Source organism: Sesamum indicum, linkage group LG9, assembly GCF_000512975.1.
Source record: "Sesamum indicum cultivar Zhongzhi No. 13 linkage group LG9, S_indicum_v1.0, whole genome shotgun sequence".
NCBI classification, from domain to species: Eukaryota; Viridiplantae; Streptophyta; class Magnoliopsida; order Lamiales; family Pedaliaceae; genus Sesamum; species Sesamum indicum.
This window is the reverse complement of record NC_026153.1, coordinates 9,978,136-10,005,486: the sequence shown is the minus strand read 5'-3', so window position 1 is coordinate 10,005,486 and position 27,351 is coordinate 9,978,136. Positions and strand designations below refer to the sequence as shown.

The window sequence follows — 27,351 nt, the reverse complement described above, 5'->3', positions numbered from 1 at the left end:
AAAAATAAAATATTAAAAAATTATTAAAAATTGTGCGAATAATATTTAATATTCTATTTAAAAAATTTACGATATTCTTGATATATTAATTATATTTGGTATAACTCATTATAGGATACGGGAATAAAGTGAAAGACTGAACCATTACCTATTGAATAGATAAAAGTATTATAAGATTGAGGTAAGTGAATAATTAGTGTTATCTATATGTTTCCTTTATTTGTGGTATTATTGTTATATAAATTTGTGATTCATGCTGAAACTGGCTTATCTGAAATATATGTGTGGTGGATAATTTAATTTGATTGACTACATGGTGTACGTGAAATGAAAGAATACGTTGAAATGTTATATTTGTTGTATGATGTGTTGTGGGTGTCTGAAAATGAGAATGTATCAATATATGATTTTACGTTATTAGTTGCTTACAAGAAGGGTAATATGTGGAAATGAAGGAGTGGTGGAAATTAAATATAATTATGACGTGAATACTCCTTGATGTTATTGAAAGCCTGTAAGGCGAAATAAAATAAAAGGAGCTATGATGTGATATTTGAAAGAAATAAAATAAAAAGAGCTTTGATGCGATATTTGAAAGAAATAAAATGAAAAAAGCTTTGATGCGATATGAAAAAGATGTGATGTGAAAAGAGCTATGATGCAATGTAAAAAAGCTATGATCCGATATAAAAGAGCTATGATGTGAAATAAAAGAGCTATGATGCGAATTGAAAGAGCTGTGATGCGAAATGAGATTGATAAGCCGGCTGTCAAGGGGATTCACTTGAACTTATATAATGGTGAAATTGAGTTGACGGAAAAAACACGATATCACTTTCTGATAAGCAAATTAGGAAAAAAGGGGTTTAATTGATTGTTTTATTGCGAGTTAGCTATGTGATGCAATAAAACTAATTATGTTGGAATTAAACTGACTATATGCTATGCATGTTGCCTACTTATCTTGTTTGGGGCTATATTTGATATACATATGTAGATAGAGTTAGTTATTTACTTACTGAGTTGTAGGCTCATTCATTTGCTGACATTTTTTTTTTCAGGAATAGATCTTGAGGTGTCTTTCTGTCGAAGGCTAGGACTAAATGCATATTCAGGCAGATCGGACCAGTATGTAATTTTCTCCTCATTGTCAGTTAGAATACAAATCACATTTTGTTTATATAAAGAGAACGTGAAAGCGTAGGGATTACTTGTGATGGAGCACCTTGTGGTGTTTGATATGTATATTTATAAAATATCGTGGGTTGAGTATGCCTATTATGACGTTGAGATTATGTGCATATTAATTAGATGATTATGTACATATATATATATATATAGATACATGGGTTACTTTAAATATGACGTTTATGGAAGATATAACCCTAGTAGCGATAGAGGGTGCTACATTAGGTGGTATCAGAGTAGGGATTAGATTTTCTAGGAATAGTAGATAAAATATAATATTATACTAAGGTATATATTAGGAATCTACTTACATATGTACATTTCATATAGGATAGAAGCGTTAAGGGAAAACGCTGTTGGCCCAACTGAGTCATTAGAGCCTGTGCAGGGTCATGATCATGCATCAGAACATCAGGGGGTTAGAAGCCCAAAATAAAAATGGCCCACAACCAATTTGATAGGAAAGAAAAAAAAAAAAACAAAAAATCAAATCCGCCATAAAAAATACATTAAAGTCAACAATCAAGTGAACATACTTTTCTTTTGCGTATTTTAAAATTTTTAATTTTTAATTTGCCATATATCTTGATTGAAAAATCAAAATTTTAACTTTTTAGTAACTTAATTTATTTTAATATAATATTAACTTGTTTATTTTTTAATACAAAACAAAGAGAAGGTTAATCAGTCAAAAATAAAAAGAAATTTAATATTTCCTTCTTAATTTATTTTTCCCATACCAAACAAAGAAAATTATTTAAAATTTACTCTCCTTCCACTCATTCCAAATATTTAAAATACAAAACTATAATTCTTCACTTCCTCTTGCCTTTTCACTTTCCCTCCTATTCCTTGTTAACCAAACAAACCTTAAGGAAAGGAAATAGTTCTTAGGAAACACGTTAATGTATTAAGTACGAATAACACTCTACAAATTCTAACCAAATCAAATTTTGCTAAATCAAAACCAATTATAGGATAAGTATAATATACTTATCGTGTGATTTGTATACAATTAAAGAAAATCGACCAATCAACATTGTAAATGTACCACACCTGATGTATAATCAATTAATTTGATTATGTTAGACCTGATTCGAGTAAGAATTATCTGTCTATAATCATGCCAAATTCATGACCGAACGTTGCATTCGCTCCATAATTAGATCACCTAGATTCTTTTTATGGTAATGAAATCAAAATATGGAATGCTGCAGAAAGTATATAGTCAAATAAACCGGTTCGATCTTCGTGCAACATTAACCATATCCCAGAACTAGAGAACATAAAAAAAGTACACAATCCTAAATACAGAACTTACTACATTACTACCATGCTACCTTAACCCCTCGGAGACTTAACGTAGGACTAGCAGAAGAAAGAAACGTACCCAAGAACTTACATGGCACAAGATCAAACTACAGCAAGGCGATGCTGCTCTCTCCGCCGGGGGGTTTGCGAACACCACCAAAGTAATCTCTGGATTCGACCTTGCCATCGGCAAATATGTCGTTCCCGCTCATTTCTTTCAATTTGGCCACACTCAGTGGCTTCTCTGCAGTACCTGGAGGAACGTCTCCCTTGAAAATGTCGGTGCCTGTCAGCTCCACAAATTTGTGGTTGTGAATTTTCTTTGTGGTCTTGACCTCCGGTTCGTCACCGAACATTATATTGCTTTGACCTCCAGCAGGCTGCAAATAAGAAACATTAGTGATGACCACCTCATCTAAACATACATTTAAGTTGTTACAGGAGCGAATCATATAATATTTTTAATATATGTTACACGTAATCTCCCTTGTAAACCGTATTCTTGTTGTGAAGCTTAGCATGTAAAAAGTCTTCTTTTATAAATGGATGGAAATAAGATTTGAACTCATGATGTTTTGTTTGGCTTGGCTTTAATACCTTACTAATTGAATTTATCATAAAAAAAAGGGGTCAAATTCATTTTGACCCGTGTGATATATGAAAATATCAAAAACCTCTTATGAAAATTTTAACATCAAAAACCACCCGTTTGTTATGAATAAATTATCACACTGCCCCCTGATCGACGGTTTTAGTCCCATGAATTCAATAAAATTTTGCACATTATTCATCTCTAATTTCATGCTAATCCCCTGCTCGCGAAATATGGTATCAGAGCCTAGGTTTATTGAAGGAATATATGATTATATTGAATTTGATATTATTTATCCACTAATGGAGGAAACTCTTTCAGAGAAAATGGAACCAAACGAAAGTTCGAGTTACAATGAAAATAGGTAATTTTTTAAGATTTGGAAATACAGAGAAGGGAATTTCTCATTAAAATTCTTGACAAATGTTACAACGGGCCTAAGAAGATTGATCCGAAATTATGATTAAAAGAACTGACTGCAAAGAACTCAAGCTAGATACATCAAAGATCTCCCAAGATCAGAGGGAGATACAAAAGACAGTTCAAGACTATGAACATAGGTTAATCCATATACCTATGAAAATAGAATCTTTGAGTCTGAAAGTGGACGAGGTCCTTAAGATCCTTTCTGATCTACATAAGGGCCTTACAGATCTGAAAGCAGAAATTGCAGATCTGAGGAGAAACCAAAGAGAGAACCCTGAGACATCTAAATCTAGACAAGAGCGAATCAAAGACGCCCTTATAACAGTGCCTCTTTTACATCAGAAGGGGAAGGCCACGGAGATTCCAAAGCTAAAGACCAGAGAAGATTTGATCATAACATCCATTAGATCCATAAAATAATGGAGGTAACGAGAGCAGATCTATCAGATTTACAAGAATTGGTGGAATCCTTTTCCCAAATCGGGATTGTGAATTTAGTCAATATCCAAATCAATGAAATCACTCCAACACTACTACCGCCAGAGGTAAGCACAGGTTCCAATGATCCTCTACAGGATCATCCGATGAGAAAAAGTGCAGATTTCCACACTAATACCACTTTGATGTTCGTGGAAACCCGACTAAAAGAAATTCGAGAAAAGTGCCTGAAAATACACCTTGGGCGAGGACCATGCTCCAGCCCTTGCATCCATATGGTGCTATACTGAACTTGGATGTTATCGATTTCTGAAATATCGAAAAGTTGATAGATGAATGTGTTGCAGCCATCAAGATTACAACAACTACCTTAGAACTTGACAAAGAAAACTTCATAAAATCGGTGGAGTTAAATTTAGGGTTTTGTGAAGATCAGATGAGATAATACCCCAGAAGATACCAAAGCTAGTATCCTTGCCGGAGATTCAAAAGGCACGATAGTAGACCGGCTAGGAAAGCTCATCAAGATACATCATTGGAGATGGTTACTTCGAAGGAAGTAGAGCAGAAAAGGCTAAAGAATATACACAAGCTCTCTTTAACCTTGAACTAAGAAGTATTTGCGTACTAGATGAATATATCTATTGGTTTTATAAGTATTTATTCTAGAGTAGTAATAGAAGTAGCAGCTCCAATGTTCTTCACAAAGATATGCAGTCCATGGAGGGAAATGTTGATCCAGTCATAAAAAGTACCTGAAGGACAACTAGATTCAGCTGCGCGAAGAATGTCTTTCCTTAAAGACAAACTGAATGATTGGTGTTATCAAACATTCATCCAGAAAAATATGAAAAGACTGAGAGGTAAAATCAAACGAACTCCTCTTTGTTGTGATAATAATGATTTTTCGGCTATTATAGGAGAATCAAGCGAGCCAAGGAAAAGGAGGAAGCAAAATAGTGACTCCTATCCCAGGAGTTCCAAGAAAACCTTTTCCCGACGAAGATCATGGTGGTCCAATTCAAAAGCTAGATCATACAAATCTGGGCAGAAAATATGACCAATAAGGGATTCATCCCAAGAATCTAGACAATGAAAGATCCACTGAAAAAACTCCTACAAGAACTTTCAGACGGGCCCATACCCGAGCCAATGAAAGTTTCAAAGACTGCAATTGCTGGACTTGTGGAGCAAGAGGGCATATATCTCCCGATTGCCTGCAGAAATGTGGTGAATTGAAAAAAATTGAAGTAACGAATGATATTCTAGACACAGTCTACTATGGCGATTTGGTATCCATCTACCAATTCGAAGATCTTTCGTCAGACGAGAGTGTCTATGAGGAGGAAATAGAGTCTGATTCAGATGGATCTTCAACCGAGTCAGAATAATTACACCGAGGGAGATAGGCTTCAAAATTTCGAAAGCCTGTCAGGATTCTTTTCCAGGATAACGGTGTCAAACAAAACGATTGAAAGAATCATGAGACAAGATTTCAACCTCAGCCATACAATGGATTTAAGATTTGAGGAATTGAAAAAGTCTTGAACCAGATAAGACTGAACTAAAGGAAACATCACATAATCTACAAAGTAAGTTCGGGTGAGTTTGCTATACCTATGGAACTTACTGGTAATGTGATGAAAATGCAACTAATTCCTAAATAAGAAATTCTTGAAAAATTAAGTAAGCTTAAAGAAGAAGTAGTCGTTACTATGAAATAGATCCACATAAGAACTATTGAAGTAGTAATAAAAACAACTTTTAATGAAGAAATTGATTAAAAAATATTATCTATAATGGACAGAAGAATCAATAACCTAATACATGGTTGTCTTGAAACAATGATAGGTAATATGTATGTAGAAAAATTAATATTTGACATTCATCATATGATTGCATACAACCTAAAAGATTAAGATTTTAGTAGAGTTTTAACCCTTCACCAAGATTTTAAAAGAAAAAATCTAATGAAATAAGGAAACAGACCGTATTATATAACTTATAGAATTGCATATGCCCTTTCCAATACGCATCATTCAGATTTGTTTCTATTCCTAGAATTTTCAAGGAACTTGCTGAGGTAATGACACCAGATCCTATAAGGATACCTAGAATAGGTGGTGTTAATATCATCATAAAAGATCACCCAATTTTAGATAGAATACTTATCTCTAGAACTGAGTTTAGTAGCGGGATATCCTTTTCAGAAGATAGGATTACTGGCTACAAAGGGAAGGAGAAAGAGTTATTAAAAACTTAAACTCCTCAAGAGACTAAGATAGATAATGTAAAACTCAAATGACTTGAAGGATGGAAAGAAATACAAGTTATATTTGACATCCTAAGAAAGAAATTTTTTTTCTTTGTGATGACCTATATCATTTACAGTAACCTGTTGTTGAAAGATATGAAGGGATGTTAGAAACAGCAGACCATGAAATCTTAGTTGCAGGTGTTGCAGGACGAGAAAATAGGAGTATGACTTTGGGGTTAAGTTTCCTTAAAGATCATAAACTATAGGAAAGAAAAGGTAATGGAATGGAATTCAGTCTTAATGGTGTTACCACAAGGATTGAATGACGAGTCCCTTTTCTATATACATATGTGTTGGTATGTTACATGATCAATATAAGACAGAATATTTTGTAGCTTATATTGATTCAGGTTCAAGGATTTGCATGGCAAAACCTGGAGTTTTTCCTAAGGAAGCAAGGGAAACCTTATCCATTATTGCAGGTAGAGATTTTTCACAGAAAATCCTAATACTCAATAAGGGGATACGGGAAGCTAAAATCATAATTAAAGGAGCATTTGGATCACCTTGGTTTAGGGTAAAAACACCACCTATCTACTTTCATGATACAAGTGCCGATGTCTTGCTTGGGAATAATTTTATTTAAATATTTGCAAGATATATGCAAGATAATCAGATAAATCTATTAATCTTTACTACTAACTGTGGTAGTGAAATATAGGTTTTGAGAAGAGAAAAGACATTTAATAGAATAATGCCTACAAATTTTCGCAGCAAACGTGATGATTTTGATGTCAAATTAACTCATCCAAAAATGTAGGATAAGAGAAATTGGAAAGTTTCTTTTGTCTTTCAGGCAACAGGGACTGATCGATAGCGATAGCTTCTACAAGGAATCCAAGGAGGAAATCAGAAACCTTAATGAAGCACTGCATGAAATGAAATCGCTAGAAATTAGCGAGGAAAGCAAGTTTTCTCTTAAAAACATCAAGAGACTTATTGATTGCATCTAAGAATATGAAAAAACATATTAAACGTCTTGAAATATTTTGAGAAGGATTAGTACTTTCTGAAAACAAAGCTACTATTGCTGTCAATAAAATTGAATTTCTAGGAGTTCTTAATGACGAAACATGAATCGAGTTACATGACCATATTGTGGAGAAAATCCACAATTTTCCAGACGTACTCGAGGATAAGAAGCATTTGCAGAGCTTCTTGGGAGTTGTTAATTTTGCAGGTATCTTCATTAAGGATCTTGCAAGATACAGGAAGAATTTCCAACCACTTCTGAAAGAAACAGAAAGTTAAAAGTGGAAATAGGAAGAAATCCATAGAAAAAGGGTTCGTGAGCTGAAACAGGTTTGCAATAACTTGTGAAGCTTGCTATACCATAAGACGAGGATGAATTGGTGGTCTACACAGACGCCAATGATTATAGATGGGCAGCAGTGCTCATTAGGAAGACAGTTACAGGGGAAAAATCTCGTAGATATACAGCAGGATTGTTCTCAGAACAACAAGCCAAAGTTTGGCATGTTAACGAGAAAGAATTCTTTGCGGTTTAGAAAGCTTTTAAGAAATGACCTTTATTTTTACTTGCTAAAGAATTTACTTTAAAGATTGATAATACTAATATTAAGGCTTTCTTAAAAAATAAATTAGAATCAAAGATAAAAAAAACTCGTATTATCAAATGCAAGCTGAATGCTAATATTATTGTTATAATATTGTCTTTAAAAATCTCATGAAAATGTTCTTGCAGATTTTCTGACGAGAGATGGAGGCATCTGAAGCAAACTCTATCATGTTGAGACCCAGGCACCTTCGGGAAAACCTGAAGGAGCTTGACAGAAACTTCGGACAGCTAGCAGTGAATGCCCAAGTTGGCGGACAAATTCAAATAGCTGATCTAGACACAGTCCAGGTCACAATAAGGAGTTTCTTATTAGCATCCACCTCGCTATGGAAGGATTTACGAGAATCAATTCAGAAAGCATCACCTTTGGGGATGACTCATAAAGTTGAGGCATGCCTTTAGAGTACAGGGTTCTAGATCTGTAGCGTCGAATTCGAGTACCGATTGCACAAGAGCATCACCAGACTCTGGTGAAACAACAACAATTGAACATAGGAAGTGCAAGCTCCTGTAGGTTCAAGTCAACCCAGCACCTCGGGGGTTAAAGATGAAGAGATTAGCTTTAGGCCAATGACCGGCACTTCTAAGATTAATACTAACGAATTGATATCTTCTTCTGCTTGGCAAGACTATCAACGCATGTGAAAAAAAATTAATTTCTCGCAAAGGAGTGAACCTAAGCAAGACCATTATATAAACATCCGGCAAATATAATAGGGTTTGGATGTTAGAAGGGTCGAAACTAGAAGATGTCCGAGAATGGTATTTTGGAGCTCTAACTTTAGTTCATACTATGTCACTGAGTTTCCCAGAAATCTCAAAACTTTTGAAATAGATTAGTGGGGGCGGTCTTTAATTTGTGGGAAAACAATCCTCAATTAAAGAGAGACGATGTTCTAAAAATAAATTTCATATCAGTTGCTCCTTTCATTTCATGAAGCTGCAGAGGTCAATCATGATGGCAAAATCAAAAGCTGCCTCAGGAGAAGCTCCCATGGTACCAGCCATTAATGAAGACAGTATCTCTACCAAAAGAGCTCGGGGATTATGGGTTTGTCTCATGGAGATGGACAAAGTCAAGTATCTGTTCACAATTTTCTCCAACAAAGTGAATGGATCGTTCCTGTTAAATTCCATGGCCGAAAAAAGTACCGAGTTCATAGAAAGCTTATTTGAAAAGAAGAGGATGTTAATTTGGGAGAATAAGCTGCCAGCGACCGAAGCAACAAGAATGAAGACATGCAATATGTTGCATGTTGGGCAATGTCATAACCATTTATGCTCTTACTGTGAAAAACAAGAAAAGCCCCTGTTCGTGAAAAAAATTCAAGCTACGTAAAATAAACCCGAACTAGACCAAGACAAGGGAGAAAGAAAAACTTTTACAAAAAGAAGTAAAAATTAAAGAATGTAAAAGATCAAGGATAAGACTGTCGGCAGAAAACGACGAAAGCCAACAGTCAGCAAAGAGGAAAGACAGCTGGAAATCACATGACCAGCAAGCCATTATGACCAACAACTGGAAAGAACGAAGCAATGACGAATGCAGTGACGTGATTCGAAAGAGACAAGAGGATGACGAATACAATGACATCATCAAAAAATAAGTTTGAAGTTCGAATTTGAAGTTCACGGACGCCTATAAATAAGGGTGCAATGAAGCAGATGGGGATTATTAGAAAACTTCTCCAACTCTTCAAAGCATTAGAATTCTGAGTCTTTTCAATCATTTGTAGTATTTTAATCTTTCAATTTATGGAGGTTTCCCCAATAAGTCGAGTCCTCTATAATATTAAAGGCTAAACAGTTGTCTCCTCCAACGGAGGAATAATATCTATGTAATATTCTCTATATTTCTTCAATAAAAGGCTTCTGTTCAATTTGTAATCCAAAATTATATTAAGTCCCTGTATCGGAATGTCTTCTACGCCCTAAGGTAGGAAACAAAATAGAGTTGTGCCATTTGTTGCTGAAGGAGCCAAGTATCTGCGAACCATTTGCTGCGGTAGTGTGGTTGGAGGAAGTCTGTAAAACCGAGAACTTGAAATACCCGATAACAAGGCGGTCGAAAAAAAGATATTAATTTATGAAGGCTTAATTTATTTCAGAAGCATGTTGGGCATAATTCTGTGTATTAGGGGTTGATTATTAAAGATAAGCAAGAAGATATGATTAAAAGACCAAATACTGCTAAAATTCTGGAAAACTTTGGGACCATAGGTATTCATAGCCCATCCGCAGTCAAAACACGTGTGGTCCAATTTCTATGTGGAGGGGGTCTTTTGAACATTATTTTATATCACAAGGAAGGTAATTGATAATTTAATTTTCACAAAGGGTTTTTTGAACATTTCCATTATCACAGGGGAGGTCTCTGGATTTTTCCCTAAAAGAAAGTACTTTCACCGTTGGAAAGGAGGATCATATGATAATTAATGGGTGAATAGCAATTTACCCTCCTGTGATATTGAAAATGAGCATATTACTCTCATATAAAAATATATAGCAATTTACCCCCCTATACTTTTTAAAAAGAAGCAATTTACCTCCTTATACAGGGAGGTATATTGCTTCATTTAAAAAATATAGGGGGTAAATTGTTGTATTTTAAAAAATACAGGGAGATAAATCGCTATTTATTTTTTCATAAGGGGGTAATTTGCTCATTTGAGATATAACAAAGGGGTTGCTTGCATTTTTCCCGATATTTAATATCTCTCATAAGTATAGATTAGAAGCCATAGATAGTAGAAATAGTTGTCAAGCACAGCGACATTAGTTGAAAAAATACATAACGGCTTGACAGGAATGGAGTGACATATCTCTTTTAAACCTAAAGGACTATTCATGTAAAACTAAGCATCCAACAATGTTTCCACGCCACAGTCGAAAAGCTTCTCGTTTTTTGTTGAAAGAGAGCAATAGAAACAGTTTTCTTTGTAAACCTGTGGACAGCTAAGATGAACAAAAACATTCCTTCTTAAAGAAAAATTGGGGACTAAGAAGACAATTGCAAGTTTACATGATAAGCAATAACAACAGAAAATAACACAATTTACGTCGAACTAGAATACGAAGATCATGGAAACTAGCATTATGTTTGCAATGATGGATTTGAAATCCCAAATAACAAATCCTTGGATTTGTTCGGGTATTTCATATTAGAAAGGACTTCAAACTCTTTAACTCTCATTTTGCTTGATATTATGAAATTATGACAGATTTCAGGTTCATTTATTATGGAATCATTAGAAATGTTTTCCATAAGCTTTTCTGTCAAATTCAAATCTTTTCATCCAAATGTAGCCTAAGACAGTTTAAAGTTCCTCATGCAATGCAGGCTTATCGTTCAAATCTTTTACGAGATTGCAAATTTTATGGTGCTTATAGACATGCCAAACAATAATTATTTCCATGCACTTCTATTCACATAAAACTAAACCATCACGAGAAAAAGGAAAGAAAGAAAGATAGGGGAAAGAGAGGGGGCCAGCTGCTAAAGAAGTTAAACTCACATTAGAAACTTTGACAGAAGTGCGTACACATCGTGGTGCAGGCTCGCCCAGATCTTTGTTTTCTCTCATTCCCATTGTGCGTGCAGCAGCCGACGATCGAGGAGGGATTTCAGGAGGAGGGCCGAATATGTCACTGCCGCTGAGTTCCTTACTTTTAGCATCTGAAAGCTGCTTCTTTGCTCTGCTTTCAGAGTCACTCTCCAACGTTCCACTCAGTTCACGTTGTTTCGCTACCTCAGGTAGAGTGGTCGGTTTCTTGAGGGAAATTTTCTCTTCAGTGCTGAAGGAGATCTGGCTTATCCCATTCGCAGCTTGCTAGTAGTAAAACGAGATGAAAATAACAAAAAGTTCAAGCAAATTTAGATTACTGATGCCTTTAGACATGCTAATATCTATCGATTCTCTGGTGGAAATATAGATGGATACCTGGACGATACGGACAGATGTTCGGGTATTAGAGTTACCGTCAAAAGTTCCAGATTCTGTTGAATCATATCCACTGTCGGCTGTGAATATTTTGCTTCCAGTCATCTCCTTTAATTTATAGCCTGAGCAAGGCTTCCTGAAAGTAATGAATACACACATTTCTACTCAGACACTAATGTCATATGCCAAGATCGTTTAAGAATTCGCGTTCAGACATTTGCCATGCACAATTGACACATGATGTTTCTGAAACCTGTCCAAGTTCCGAACACAAAAACGTTTTGTCACCAATGGATTGGCTACCTGAACTTCCGCAGATAGTTTAAAACATTTAATAGTAAAATACATGTTCATTCAACATTATGGACCAACGTGAAATGCATTTATTGTGTGATTTCGTGTACAGTTTAATAAGAGTCATTAGTAACATAACAAGTGTTATTGCACTTAATGGGGGATTAATTCGATTTTAAATCTAAATAAGAATTTTCCTGTTTAAGGGCAATCAATTTTTTATAAGTTGTAATAGCACAAAACCAAGGCAGCCCATTGAAGCATTTTAATATTAATTATTAATAATAACAAATTGTCAATTGATATATCAAAATGATTTGTTAAGATTTTGACCCTTTTTCTAAAAAAAAATTACCTACCACACTTACAATATCACTTAAGATATTTTAAATAACTTATAATTTCACACAAGCACCCTCTAATTCTTACAGGTAAGAACAAACATATTCTAATAGACATATACAACACAAGAGGGGGGCGGGGTGGGGGCGGGGGGAGTTGGGGTTGAAGAAAAAGGGAGAAGAAAGCAGAGCTATAGAGGAGACCTTAAAAAAGAGTAATTGGTAAAATACCTTTTATTAAGGCTCTCAGCTTCCTCATCAGTAATCTGACCTCCAAACAGCACCTTACCAATTCCATACGACGGCTACTCAAAAAACAATAAAAAATAAAATAATACTCCAAAATGAGAAGCAATGACGCGATGTTAAATGTGTGATGCAGGTCGCCGGAAAATGACGTAATATCGGAGGTACCTGGTTAGAGCGGGCCGCGGGTCGAGAAGCACCGGCGGAGGAGGAAGATTCCGGCGGCGGAGCCTCCGACCAAGTCAGCAGATCTGGAGTGGAAGTGTGAGGCTTCCGAACAGGTGTCGCTCTCTCCATCCTCTTCTCTCTCTCTCTCTCTAGAGTACGGGTTGTTTGTTGGCTGCTGCTGTTTTACTTTTTTTTGAAGGCCAAGTCTTTGGTCTAGCTTTAATACTCTTTTTGAAATTTGAATTTTGGCGTAAAAGAAAATTATGTTACTACCTTATCTTAAAAGATTTTCTCTAACAAAATACTCATTTTCTCTAATATACGATATCAATATTGGGTTTAATGCAATTTATTTCGATAGGATATTATAAATGAGTAATTATTTTTTTATAGAAAAATAATAGCAATGTACCCCTTGTATTTTTTTAAAAATAAAACAATTTACATCACTGTCTAAAGAGGTAAAATTGCTTCACTTTAAAACATCCCTGTACTTTAAAATATAAAGATGTAATATTGCTATATACTTTTTATAAGAGAGTAATTTGCTCATTTGCAATATCGTAAGGGGTTGCTTGCAATTTTTTGTATCAATATTTTGATTGAATTTATATCACCTTTTCTCAATAAAAAGAAAATGAGTTAAAACTCAATCTCTCCACCCCTATTGTATTAAAGGAAAGGATAAGTTATAACATACTTTTTTGAAATTTGTCATAATTATATATATATATATCTTTTATTGTTGAAAAATTATAAATACTTCTATGAAATTAATGGTCATTTCATACCCCCGTGACAGCCCTTTATAGAAGGTTTCTGTTAGACATCAATTAATCTTAAGAGAACATTTGTATTTTTTTAAATAATATAAAATATTTATAATTGTAAAAAGATTTAGAAAAAATCTATTGTAATTTACCATAAAAGAAAATATTCTCTAATATATATTTTTTATTATTATTTAGACTAGTAGTAGGTGAAAAATTAACAATCTCAGTATTATAATTAAAATAGAAAACATTTTTTAATTCACAAATAAAATATTATAGCAAAATTTATTCAAAAAATGATATATACCTATATATATGCATGTGAAATAAATTTGAAACAAATATAGATGAAAATTCATATTTAAATTGACAGGAAATTTTTTGAGAGTACCTAAACTATGGATAAAATTGCAGTAAACCCCCTAGAAGTCGGTGCTTCCTTTGGTTTCATTTTCAATTTTTATTTCTTTTAATTAATTATAGTCAAATTTCACATTAATTTATTTAATCATGATAAAAAATATTAATTACCGTGATATTTAAATTGCATCCTTCGAAATAATTCATTTTTTTTAGTAAAAATATATTAATTGTTCGTGTTTGTGCAAACAAATCGAGATATCTTGGGTAATTGAATTCAAATTATAATTAATTTTCTATTCATAACAACTAAACAAGTCTTTGATTTTTTCCCATTATTATAATTAAAATAAGGGATAATTATATCTAACTTTCTATCCTTTGAAAAAAAAAACATATAGCTTTAAAATTTTCAACATTATTTATACAAATCACTTATATCTTTAAAAACTTACATAAATTATTTATATTTTTTACTATAAATGATGATTTCTGTAATTAGGCAAAAAGAGTGTAAGTTTAATTTTTATCCCTTAAAAAAAGCCAACCAGATAGGAAAAAAGAAAGAGTTGAAGGAACCGAGTTCAAATTTGAATTTGAGAAAATTATAGCTTTATCCAAGATTAATTCAAACTAATTATTAATTATTGTTTTGTGATTAATAATAATAAATTATCTGTAAGGCCGACACGTGTTTGGAGCAAATCCAGATAGCTGGATATTTAGGAGTGGGTTTTGGGAGTTTGACTTTTAAATTAAGGTTGTCAGGATAATGACTGGTCACTATGCCCATGTGAGTGTGACATTGATTTACCAGATCCAGCCCCACTTCTGGATGTTTTCTTTCTGTTCTGGTTGGAGTTTTAAGTTGTGTATCGGCTCAGGTCGGGTCGGGTTGATCCCGAACGATACTCGAGATCAACTTGGCCCGTGATCATTTGGTCCGGGCTTGTGTAGGTTGACCCAGTAGAATTATAAAAGTATCGTTGTGTTTGAATTAGAGAAAGAAAAATAGAGATAAATAAATAGTTTAAAATAATTTGCAATAAATATTGTATATTTGATGTTGTATTTTGAGAAACAAAACATATTATTAATTATTAAATTATGTCTCTTTTATATATATGTATATATATTCTTGTATATTTAATGTTGTGTTTTAGAAAGTAAAAAATTATTGTTCGTTGTCAAATCATGTCTTTTTTTATATGTTGATGGGTACTATAGGTTTGGCCACACCATAAGGGTTAGCCTTGCAAAACAGAGGTTAGCACTCTGATGGTTAAGTTAGTAACGATTTATGAAGAAATAAAAAGAAAAAATTTGAATTCAAGTGAGAATAATTGTGAAATATGATTAATGATAATGAGTATTCATGTGGAGTGCAAATTATAAGTTCGGAATATATTAAAATCCGAGAAAGAATAATGCAAGGAAGTGAGAGCTTGAGAATAAGAGAGATGTTACCAAATGCCTGCATAAAGTCTCTTATTTATAGGCATGTAAAGAGTTGGATCCAGGGTCAATTATCCGTACAGCATTAGAAAGCTTTTCAAGTTGGCTATCATCCAAAAAAATCCGTTTACATTTTGGATAAATATTGACTGAGATATACCAGCTGGACAAAATCCTGCCAAATTTTCCTAAAAATCCAGGGATCGATTATTCATAGATTTTTCAGCTCATCAGCCATCGATTTAGTTGGAACCACCTGCTGATATTAAGGGTGACATGTACAAATATGTGGAAAGCTATATGACATGTCCTCCTAGCTATATGATGATGTGCTCGACTGAAATAAACTTATTTCTTAGGCCTGTTAGTTCAGTAAAATAGCAGGTAAGCCTATGGGCCTTTCTTCCCCGGTTGATAGGCTTTATCCATGCTACTAGTGGGCTTTATCCGTCCTGCTGGTGAGCCCTTATTCCTCTTGCTGATGAGCTAGCTGGGCGGTATTGTAGCACCCCCCCCTTCGCTACAAGGGCTATATCTACCCTAAACGTCATACTTATAGCAATCCCTGTGTTTATAAATTAAATGCACATAATAATTTAATCCATATGAATACGTAACCCCAACGTCATAACAACATAACCAACCCACAACATCATATATACAAATCAAACACCTCGAGTAGTCCACCACAGTTAATCTCCATTCCTACGTTCTCTTTATACAAACAAAATAAGATTCGTACTCTAGCTGACAGAAAGGAGAAACAGCATACTGGCCCGACCTGAGGGGGGTGCTACAGGTATGCCTAGCTTGTGGTCTTGACCCAATAACTTTAGGTGGCATCATCACTGCCCCCCACTCTAGGAGAGTTGGACTGTTGGAGTATACGACTGTCCTACAAAAATATATATATTTCCTGCTTATCGGCAAGGGGAATAAAGTTTATCTAATTCCCTCCTTTTCTTATAGAGATGTGATTTGAATTTTAAATTTACACCTAAAGAGAACAAATAATCATTAATGGTAATGATTACAAAAAAGGAGAAGAGTCTTATTTTTGAGTTTTTCCTGAAAACTTGAGCAGTTAGCGGGAGAAACAACAGTCTGCTTGAGTCCTCAAAGAGAAGGACTATTCATTATAGATCATATATAAGGAATTTTTCCTTTGTCTTTACCTTTACCATTCATATTCTAAGGTAAAAAAAAAAACTTTCTTTCCCCCTTTTTCCTCGTGTCTGAGGCTAGAGCAATCTCTAACCCCTTGATTTCGTAGTCTCTCGTCTTTTCTCCCGTTATCATCTTGTAGTGTCTTCATCTCCAGGTAAGTCTCCTTTTCTCCTTTGGATTTTCTAATCATGTCCAACAAGGGTGTAGACGAGCGAGCGATAAAGGACTTTATGATCGATTTAGCAGCCCTCTCTACAACCTCTCACTCTGGCCTCCAAATGGGCAAGGGTGAAGAGCAAGTGACTAGCAAGAGGAGAATTTCTAGGGAGGAATCCGAGAGAAAGATGAAGGACATGTTGGTAGCTTTTGGTATTGAATCTTATAAGGTTTACCGTTCTTGTGTGAAGGAGGAGGATGTAGGTGATCTTAGGTCTCGATTTAGGATACCTGACGATTTTTTTTATTAAGATCCCTTCTTCTGCTGAACACTCCCACTTGCCCCCAAAGGGCTTCGTGAGCTTCTATGTAGACCAACTAGAAACTGGTCTGTGATTTCCAATTCGTTCTCTTTTTGCTGAAGTGTCCACCTTACTCAGAGTGCCTCTAAATTAATTTTCCCCTAGAACCATTAGTATAATAGTTGGTTTTTATCTCTATGGTTTTTATCTCTGAGTCAGAATAATTACAACAAGAGAGATAGGTTTCAAACTTCCGAAAGCCTGTCAGGATTCTTTTTCAGGATGACAGTGTCAAATAAAACGCTTGAAAAAATCATGAGACAAGATTCCAACCTCAGGCATACAATAGATTTAGGATTGGAGGAATTGAAAAAGTCTTGAACCAGATAAGACTGAACTAAAGGAAATATCACATAATCTACAAAGTAAGTTCAGGTGAGTTTGCTATACCTATGGAACTTACTGGTAATGTGATGAAAATGCAACTAATTCCTAAATAAAAAATTCTTAAAAAATTAAGTAAGCTTAGAGAAGAAGTAGTCGTTACTATGAAATGGATCCACATAGGAACTATTAAAGTAGTAATAAAAGCAACTTTTAACGAATGAATTGATTCAAATTTACATTTATCTATAATGGATAGAAGTATCAATAACCCAATTCGTTCTCTTTTTGCTGAAGTGTCCACCTTACTCAAAGTGCCTCTAAATCAATTTCCACCTAGAACCATTAGTATAATAGTTGGTTTTTATCTCTTGGTAAGAAATTTAGGAGAACCCCCACTGCTGCACAGTTTCATTCCTTTTTATGTTGAAGAAAGTGAGTTCGGGTCAATTTTACTTGTCGAGGGGATGCCCAATTTTCCCTTCTAATACTTCTGTTAATGAGTGGAAACGCCATTAATTCTTTGTGTCATCCTCTACTCCCTGATGCCTCCCCACATCTTGGATTTCTATCACTCTAGACCTGCCTAGATATTCAACTCGTAACCATCCTGCTCCTTTTCAAACTTTTATTAGAGCTATTGAATGCTTTTCAGTATGATCCTCGAGAGCTAGTACACCCAACCCTTCTTTTCTGCTATGGGCCGAGTCCTAAATGTAGCACCCCCTACTCGCTACATCTAATTATTACTATTTCATCCTTTCTTTAATCAGAACTCATTCTATAAGTAATGCTCTTTCAACTCGTAAAATAAATTTTAATTTATTAATAATATATATACCGCAAAAGATAATAGATACCTCCAAAAGTTATATTTACCCTCACTACATGTTCTCATGTACATAACCTCAAGGAAAATCATACCACAACTTTAAACATAAATCTCGATAAAAGACCAGAATATTTTAACAACCCAACAATCAAAAACTTTGGCTTCAGATGTCACGGCTGACCCACCTAATAAGAACGACAGCACAACTCAAAGTCCAATGTAGCTAGTCAGTTTGACCTATTCCCTGAAAAGTACGTGGCAAGAAATAAACTGCCTACTCAATAAGTATAGCTGATCAGTCTATATATATATACACAGACAAAGATTCACGTACATGCAGTCACACCGACAATAGTCAATCGTCATACAACAACATTAGATATAAGTAGTAATACATACTCACAACTGTAAATCAATCCACGACATAATGTTCATTCGTTATCATTTATTAGTTAAGGGCCCCACTTACTCTAGCTGGAGTACATCAGTCAATGGTTCCGCCAGCCATCATCGTATCATATACAGCACAGGATACCCGTTGTGTGATATCCCCACACTCTTTTACTCCAACTGTGTAGCAATATAGCACATTTGACATCACAACAAACATGGTACCCCCACACCACCCCAGTGTGTAGCTAACAGTACAGGATATTCCCTGCTGCCCCGAAATACCCCGGTACCCTACGCGCCATGGTACCTGGCTTAAATCATATATTTTTCATATCTCAATATCAATCACATTATCATCAATCACATTTTCATGAACCATTGACTGTGTTCCCAATTAGGTAATCATCATCTTTTATTCCAACTCACAATCGTCATTCTATTCTTGATAATAATCACTTTCTCAATAACAACTCCCAATTTGATTTCATCAACAATCAATTATATGATTATCACATAATCATATCCCGCATATCTCTATATTACCATCACATATCACATAGTAACAATTTCACCAATATTATGGTAATCTAACAAATAATCCACAACTAATAATATAAACAATCAATATACGAAAGCCACACATAATAATATAAAGCCAAGTCCACGTTCGCATCCAAGAAACCAATATATATAATATATACAATACTACACATATAGATATATATAAATCCAATTAGCTATACTTACCTTATATCCCAAAATGCTTCGGTTCGCAAGGGACTGCTTAACCCTCTACTTTGTCGTTACGTCCTATAATAGAATGTTATATGTATAATCAATATATTTAATTTCCCAATTCACTTAATCAAACCCCTTATATATTTATAACTGTCGTTTTTAACAACATTCGTAAATTACATTACCACTGAAACCTCATTTTCTCTCTTTCATAACATAATATTTTTTAAATATAACTTTTCGAAACATTTCTATAAATTTTCTGTCAATTTGTCGTTGCTATACAATTTAATTAAGCAACAATACATAGAATTACAAATTTAGTTAATCATTCCGATGGAATTGTGTAAATTAGCTATAATAATAATTAAATCTAACAAATCTAATATTTTCATTACTCAACTATATCATTTTTATAGCAAATGTGATATTTAATACGACACTAATTTAAATGGCCAAAATCATAAAATACTCCGATTAAATAGTTCACCGCTCAATATAAACTATATTTAATAAAAAGACTAATTAAATAATATAATTATATAAATTACTAAGAATTAAAATTACAATTCTTACCTCCCACGCGCCAACCGAAGAAGAAAGGAAATTGCAGTTGTGTTGATGCTTTGTACATATAAACATATATATAAGTATGTATATTTATGGGGATTAGGGCGGTGGGTAAGGCCCACCCCTCAATTCATTAAGTATGTATATTTATGGGGATTAGGGCGGTGGGTAAGGCCCACCCCTCCCCCCAATTCATTACTCTTTTTTTTTCTTTTCTTGTCTCTTTCTCTCTGACACATATATATAAGTAGATATATTATTTACTAATATATATAAATCATTTACATATATATATATATTATTTAGTAATATATGTTATATATATATATGATATTATTATTATTTTATTTATTTAATTAGACCTTTTTCAAAATACCCATTACGTCCTTTTAAATTTCTTAATTAATATGATTTGCTTTAAAATATTATAACAAACTCTAATTTAACCCATTCAAGTTTTATTATATCCCAAATTCAATATATAATTTATTTATTAATTAAATTTAAATTCCTAATAATTACCAATTAGTCTCCCAATTATGTACAAAATTCTACGGACGTCACACTAAAGAAGTTGTCTTTGATACAATGGCTGGTATACCCTCTTCATGCATTCTGATTTTGTAATTCTATATATTTCTTTATACATGTATATGTAATTAAGCTTGAAGGGAACAAGCCAATCGGCCAGGGAACGCGTTAGCAGAAGTGAGAGAGAAAAAATAAAATTAAACGTAAACTGATCATACCAAGGGGTGTCCCCTTGGTCTTCCTGGGCATTTGATGCTGTATGAAAAAGAGAATAAAATATTCATACGAGGCTATGGTTCTAAAAATAAAGAGATGCGTAAACTTAAAACGAGAATACCTCTTTCGATTCAAGTTTTTAGCCGAGAATTGTTCACTTCAAGATCCCAATGTAGGAATCCTCTAAAGCAAAGTCTACATCATACTGGAATGAACAAGACCTTAATCCTTTTTCTAGAAGAGATCAAAGCCAAACTCTCACCAAAAGAGGAAATGGGGGGCGGCCGAATTGAAGAGAGGAGAGGAAATGAGTGTGTGTTCTCTACACCACTCACTATGTGTTGTTGTGTATTGTGTAATTATTTTCTAAATAATTATGCACAGTATATATATATATATACCTTGTTTAGATAAGTGGATATGCGTCTAGATACATCCCACTCATTCATAAGGTAACTCCTCCATCTATATGGTATGATCCAATCATGCTATATAGAGAGGGTTCTAATTATGGCCAAGCTTGCACTTTTCAAAAGTGCAATTTTTTGGTCAACTCTCCTTCCATCAATTGGCTAGTGTGCTGAATTTATGTAAAATAAATTCAAGGGAATTCAAGGGCCAATAAATTTTAATTAAATCTAATTTAATAAAAATTCAATTAAATTGAGCCCAACACGTATTTCATGCAATTAAGTGCATAAGCCCAAAATATCTTAATTAATTCATAAATATAATTTATTAATCAATTAAAATGAACCCAATTAAACTAATTTAATTAATTTAATCTTGGGCTATCCATCCAATGGATCACCCCACGTGTAAATATAATCCAATTATTTACATACACATTCCAGAACTAATTCCATGTTCTTCCTTGGTGATTTGTGTGTGACTCTTTAGGTTCACCTTTTAGCTAGATTTGGACTAGTGTCCAACACTACCGATTAATTGAATTCAATCTAATTAACATGCTTGATCAACCATTGGTCAAGAAAGCCCGCTACCATGGATGGCTGCCTAGCAACGGTTATATGGCACTAGAGACTAGGTGAGTATCCGAGTGAACATTTAAGCTCTCGAGTCCATATGGGTATAGTCAATTTTTATACTTGAGACTACGTTACGCTTAATTGCTCGACATATGAACCTCTTTTTTCTATTTAATCAATCAATTTGGCCACAAGTTCATAAGGCATGAACACTCCTCCAAGTGCATAGGAGATACCTTTGTCATACATTGATAGGGGATGAATCCTCTTCTTGGAACCCGTTATCCTTGCTACACATTCTGACTGCACTGGATAAGATTTACAATGATCATATCTGTGACACAATCATCTCTCTCATAGATCCAAGATACAGTCTTCGTGTGCACGTAACTGTCATGATTCCTCAAGCTGAGGATTACTCATGTACTTGGAGCCGAGGACTCAAGTTATACCGATCAAGCCTCCAAGGCTTTTACATGACGATCTCCACGAGTTAGTTCAGTCGTTGACTACCTTGTCAACTAATCCACTGAAATTCCATATACGTCCAATGTCTGTCATCGATAAAACACAACACTCATCCAATGAATGCAATACTCAGTGCAAGTCTCAATAAGACTCTCGATGCCTAGTCTCGAGGTCCTCGATCTGGAACATTTCAGATCAACCCTCGAAAGTTGGTTTTACAGCCACCATCCAATGCGCAACCCAAGTACATGGGTTATCTAAATGGTATGTGAGCATATGTCGCTTTAACGTAGTTGGTAAGCACAACAGACACATATACCAAAGATGAATACTTACCATACTCATTGGAATAATATTACTTGAATAAAGATCGCTCGAATAGTTCCAAAAACTGCCAATCCAATTGACTTTCTGGTCACCTATTCCAACAAAACTGACGTACTTGTAATTTGATGCAGTCAACATGTTTAACAAACTATTGCAAGACAAGGCTCTCGGCAAGGAAAAATTCTAGGGACGGCTAGTCATCCAAACGCTCTTATGCCAAAAGCCCCTCTTCTACCCTAGCGATTTATTGGTGATCCTAAAGGAAAGCGCCAAGCAAATCTAATCTCACCCTCTGCTAAGAAGGCCAAGGCTTCCACTGGCTCCTTTGCTCCTCTGATTCCCAGACCTTCAGCCCGCGTTAGCACTCCCCGTCCAGTAGACGTGCAAATCAAGAGATAGAAACTTAAATTTAACGAGATTGTTTTGCCTCTTAAAAGAGGAAAGTGAGGTCAGTTCAGCATCTAATTTCATAAAGGGGCTCCTTGCTCCCCCAGACAGGATTGTCCTGGAGGCTTTACTTCATGATCAACCCATGAACTTCTTGGCTTCTTATTCTTATGTTAGCAAGGTAAAGAATCAAGGGAGAAAAAGTTTTAATTTTAGCATATGTTAACCTGATGGGTCTACCTAACCTATTTGTAGACCGCCTTGCTGGTTGGGGATCTGTTGGAGCAAGGAGGATTTACTGCCGAGGAGGCCCAGAAGAAAGTGGAAGAAATGGAGAAAGAAATGCATGAAAAAAAGCGCAAGCATGAAAACCAGTATATCCTATCTAAAGTTTGAGATATCGAGTCTTCATTATTACTTGGAGCAAGCAGCCTTAAAAATGCAGGATTATCCTTCTATCAAGGAGGAGAAACAAAGGTTTAAGGAGTTATGGGTCAGCCAGATGGCAGAGTTCAAGAAGTCTGAGGAATTTCAGCTTCTCCTCACAAATAGTGCTTTGAAGTACTATTTTCATGGATACCGGACTTGTGCTTCCTAATTTGCAGATGCTGGCTACCTACCATTGACTACTCTACTGGTTTCCTAGATATTCACACGGGTCTTGCAGATGCACCTGAACCTGATGAAGAATACCCTTGGACTGCTTTAGAACCTACTTCATATCCCTCGAGAGGATGAGGCTCCAATAGATCCAGAAGACCCCATGGTGGAGGATATTGTTCCATTGAAAGTGGTCCATCCTGCTGGTGATGATGATACTGTCCCTCCTCCAGCTAACAAATAAATATGTTTTATGTGTTTGACATAAACAATATACTTCCCTTCTGTGTGAGGTTTTTTTGGAAATGCCCGCTTGTGGGCCTTGGTGTTAGAATAGGTGACCATAAGCCAATTGAATTAACAGTTTCGGAAACTATTTAGCAGTCTTTATTAATATAATATTAATTGATGAATGTAGTAAGCATTCATCTGTGGCATTATGTGTTTGTTGTGTTTACTGTTAACGTTGAACGGTATTTTAACGTCACAACAAATGCCCATAGACCAATTAGATAATCTATGTAGTTGGGATGTGCATTGGATGACAATTAAGAGACCAACTTCTTAGGGTTGGTCTGAAATGTTCCAAGTCGAGAACCTCGAGACTGGACATCGACAATGAAAGGAGCGAGCGAGTGATTGGCTCGAGAATGCGCAAGCGAAACTGGTAACTAAAATTCATAAAAAATAAATATAATAATATCATGATTCCAACTGGTGTACTGTTGGAGTACCCGAACGTTCAATGAAGTTAAGAAAATAAACAATAAAAACTAAATCAAGGTTTATGGTGAAATTAAAATTGAGGAGCGCAAGAAACGTAAATCAAGGACTACCTCTTGTTTGATTTCCTTCGCACCTCCTTTTGTTGATATGTTCATGTGAGACTCCAATTTAGAAGTTCTCTAAATACTCATCCACACCACACTGGAATATAGGGATCCTTTAACTCCCTTTGCTAGAAGAGAATAAGGGGGAAAACATACTAAGTGTGTAGAGAGAAGGGTACGAATATTTATCTTTTTTTCGTGTAATAATTAGTTATTCCAAGTAATTAATATATATATAAATATACACACACCTTGTATGGATGTACTAGAATGTGTCTAGGTTCATTTCATTATCCATAAGGCAATATATTCTTTATTCCAAATAAAGAATAACCAATATAGCCTTTCCAAAAGTGAGAATTACTAGTCAATTATTTTATTTTCTAGAATTATCCAATGCGTTTAATTAAGGGGTGCTTGTCCGATTTTATTGGAACAAAAATACAAGGCCAAACTAATTTAATTGAATCCAATTTAATTAAAATTCACCTAATTAAGCCCATCATATATTTAATCGAATTAAATACATGAGCCCAATAAGTCTTTATTGATTAATAAGTCCAATTTATTATGTAATAAAGGCAAGCCCAATATAAATCAATCCTATTAATTTATCCTTGGGCTCTTCCATTCAAGATTTCTCCCATTTGTAAGTAATCCAATTACTCATGGAATTAATGAAAGTCACCGCAAGATGCGAGTGGATCGGCCGGGAACGCGCAAGCGGAAGCGACGATAATAAAAGTGCGTAAATTAAAATAAGATCGCAATAAAATGATAGTTCCAATAGGTATACACTTGGAGTTCCCGGGCGTTCGATGTAGTTAATTAAATAAACGACAATAAAAACTAAATGGGGCTAATGGTTGAATGAAAATGAGAGGTACTAGAACGTAAATCAAGAATTACCTCTTTCTTTGATTTACTTCGAACCACATTCGTTTTGATCTGTTCACGCAAAGCTTCAATGTAGAAGCCCTCTAAAGTTGGATCCACACCACACCGGTATTGGAATCCCTCAATTCTCTTTGCTAGAAGAAAATTAGGAGACAAACACACCAAGTATGTATAGAGAGGGGGGTGGCCGAATGGTGGAAATAGTGGAGAGGAAATTATTTTGTGTATTGTGTATTTATTCATTAGTTATTCTAAATAACTAATACACATATATACCTTGAATGGATGCATTAAAATATGTCTAGGTTTATTTTAATCATCCATAAGGTAAAAAAATTCTTTATTCCAAATAAAGGATGACTAACATGACATTTTCCAAAAGTGAATTTGTTAGTCAATAATTTTCTTTTTCTAATAATTTTCACCAACTTAATTAATCGGCTTGGGCCGATTTTAATTAATTAAAATACAAGATCCTATTAATTAAATTTAATTTAATTAAAATCCACTTAATTAAGTCCATCATATATTTAATCCAATTAAATATATGAACCCAATAACTCTTATTAAATAATAAGTCGAACTTATTGAATAATATGGGCAAGCCTAATATAAATTAATCCAATTAATTTATCCTTGGGCTTGTCGATCCAATGGATCCCTCTCACATATAAGTAATCCAATTACTTATGGAATTAATTCCAATTAATTTCTTGTCCTTCTCGGTGATTTGTGTGTGACTCTTTAGGTTCACCTTTCAGCTAGATTTTGGCTAGTGTCCAATACTATTATTAATTAAATCTAATTTAATTAATAATTCTCGATCAAACCTTGATCAAGAAAGCCCATCACCATGGGTGGCCATCTAGCAACGGTCCATGACACTAGAGACTAAGCGAATATCCATGCTAACTTTTAGGCTTCCGAGTCCATGCGAGTATGGTCATTCCATCTACCGCCTCTCGGCCTTAGTCTAGGGTATGGAATTGGGCATCGGTTTCCATCCCGGACTAGGCGTCTATGCTTAATACTTTAGATCGTGTTATGCCAAATTGCTCGACATAAGAACCACTTCTTCCTATTCGTCCAATGACTGAGGCCACATGTTTATAGAGCGTAGACGCATCTCGAAGTGAATAGCAGATACCTCTGTCACGTTTTGAGATGGATCCTCTTATTGGAACTCACCGTCCTCGCTACATACTTTGACTGCACTAGACAAAGCTTATGATGACCATGTCTAAGGCACGATCATCTCTCGCACAAATCTAAGATCCAGTCATCGCATGCACGTGACTGCCATGATTCCTCAAGTCTGAGGACTACTCCCATAATATCATAGCCGAAAACTCAAGTCATACGACCAAGCCTCCAAGGCTTCCATATAACGATCCCCGCGAGTCAATTCAGTCGATTTGACACCTAGCCAATTGACCCATTAAGATCATATAGACGTCCCACATCTATCGCCGATGAAATACAACACTCATAAAATGAATGCGACTCTTAATGCAAGTCTCAGTAGGACTTTCGATGCCCAGTCTCGAGATTCTTGATTTGAAACATTTCAGACCCAACCCTAAATAGTTGGTTTCATGATTGCCATCCAATGCGCAGTCTAACTGTTGCACGGTTGTTAAAGTGGTCTATGGGCATCTGTTGTGACGTCCAAGTAGTGTTTGACGTAATTTGATAAGCACAACAGATACGTATGTTAACGACGAAATCTTACCACATTCATTAGGACAACATTGCTTAAATAAAGATTACTTGAATGGTTCTCAAAATCGCTAATCCAATTGGCTTTTGGTCACCCATTCGAATAATTAATTGTCAATTAATTCCCCGTCCCTTGTCAGTGATTTGTGTGTGATTCTTTAGGTTCACCTTTTAGTTAGACTTGGGCTAGTGTTAAATATTTTTATCAATTAAATTTAATTTAATTAATAAATCTCGATCAAATCTTGATCAAGAAATCCCTAACCATGGGTGGCCATCTAGCAATGGTCCATGGTACACTAGAGACTAGGCGAATATCTACGTGGACTTTTAGGCTCTCGAGTCCATACGGGTATGGTCTTTCCGTCTACCGTCTCCTAGCCTTAGTCTAGGACATGAAATTGGGTGTCGGCTCG

The 27,351-nt window shown here is 34.9% G+C and overlaps 1 protein-coding gene and 1 long non-coding RNA gene across 3 annotated transcripts; one reads left to right on the top strand and one right to left on the bottom strand.

Moving 5' to 3' along the window:
• On the bottom strand, positions 2,391–13,044 carry LOC105171207. 2 transcript variants are annotated; one of them, XM_011092243.2, is made up of 5 exons: positions 12,842–13,044; positions 12,659–12,711; positions 11,793–11,928; positions 11,367–11,681; positions 2,391–2,879 (listed from the first exon to the last, which is right to left on the bottom strand). In XM_011092243.2, the coding sequence occupies exons 1-5, from the start codon at positions 12,968–12,970 to the stop codon at positions 2,607–2,609; spliced, it is 906 nt and encodes a 301-aa protein (XP_011090545.1). In that variant the 5' UTR covers positions 12,971–13,044; the 3' UTR covers positions 2,391–2,606. The 2 variants fall into 2 exon arrangements, with proteins under 2 accessions (XP_011090545.1, XP_011090544.1); XM_011092242.2 differs by having other exon boundaries at positions 12,659–12,732; positions 12,842–13,043.
• On the top strand, positions 12,603–12,946 carry LOC110012623. The gene is made up of 2 exons (XR_002287848.1): positions 12,603–12,649; positions 12,810–12,946. It is a non-coding gene; the product is annotated as an uncharacterized LOC110012623 (long non-coding RNA).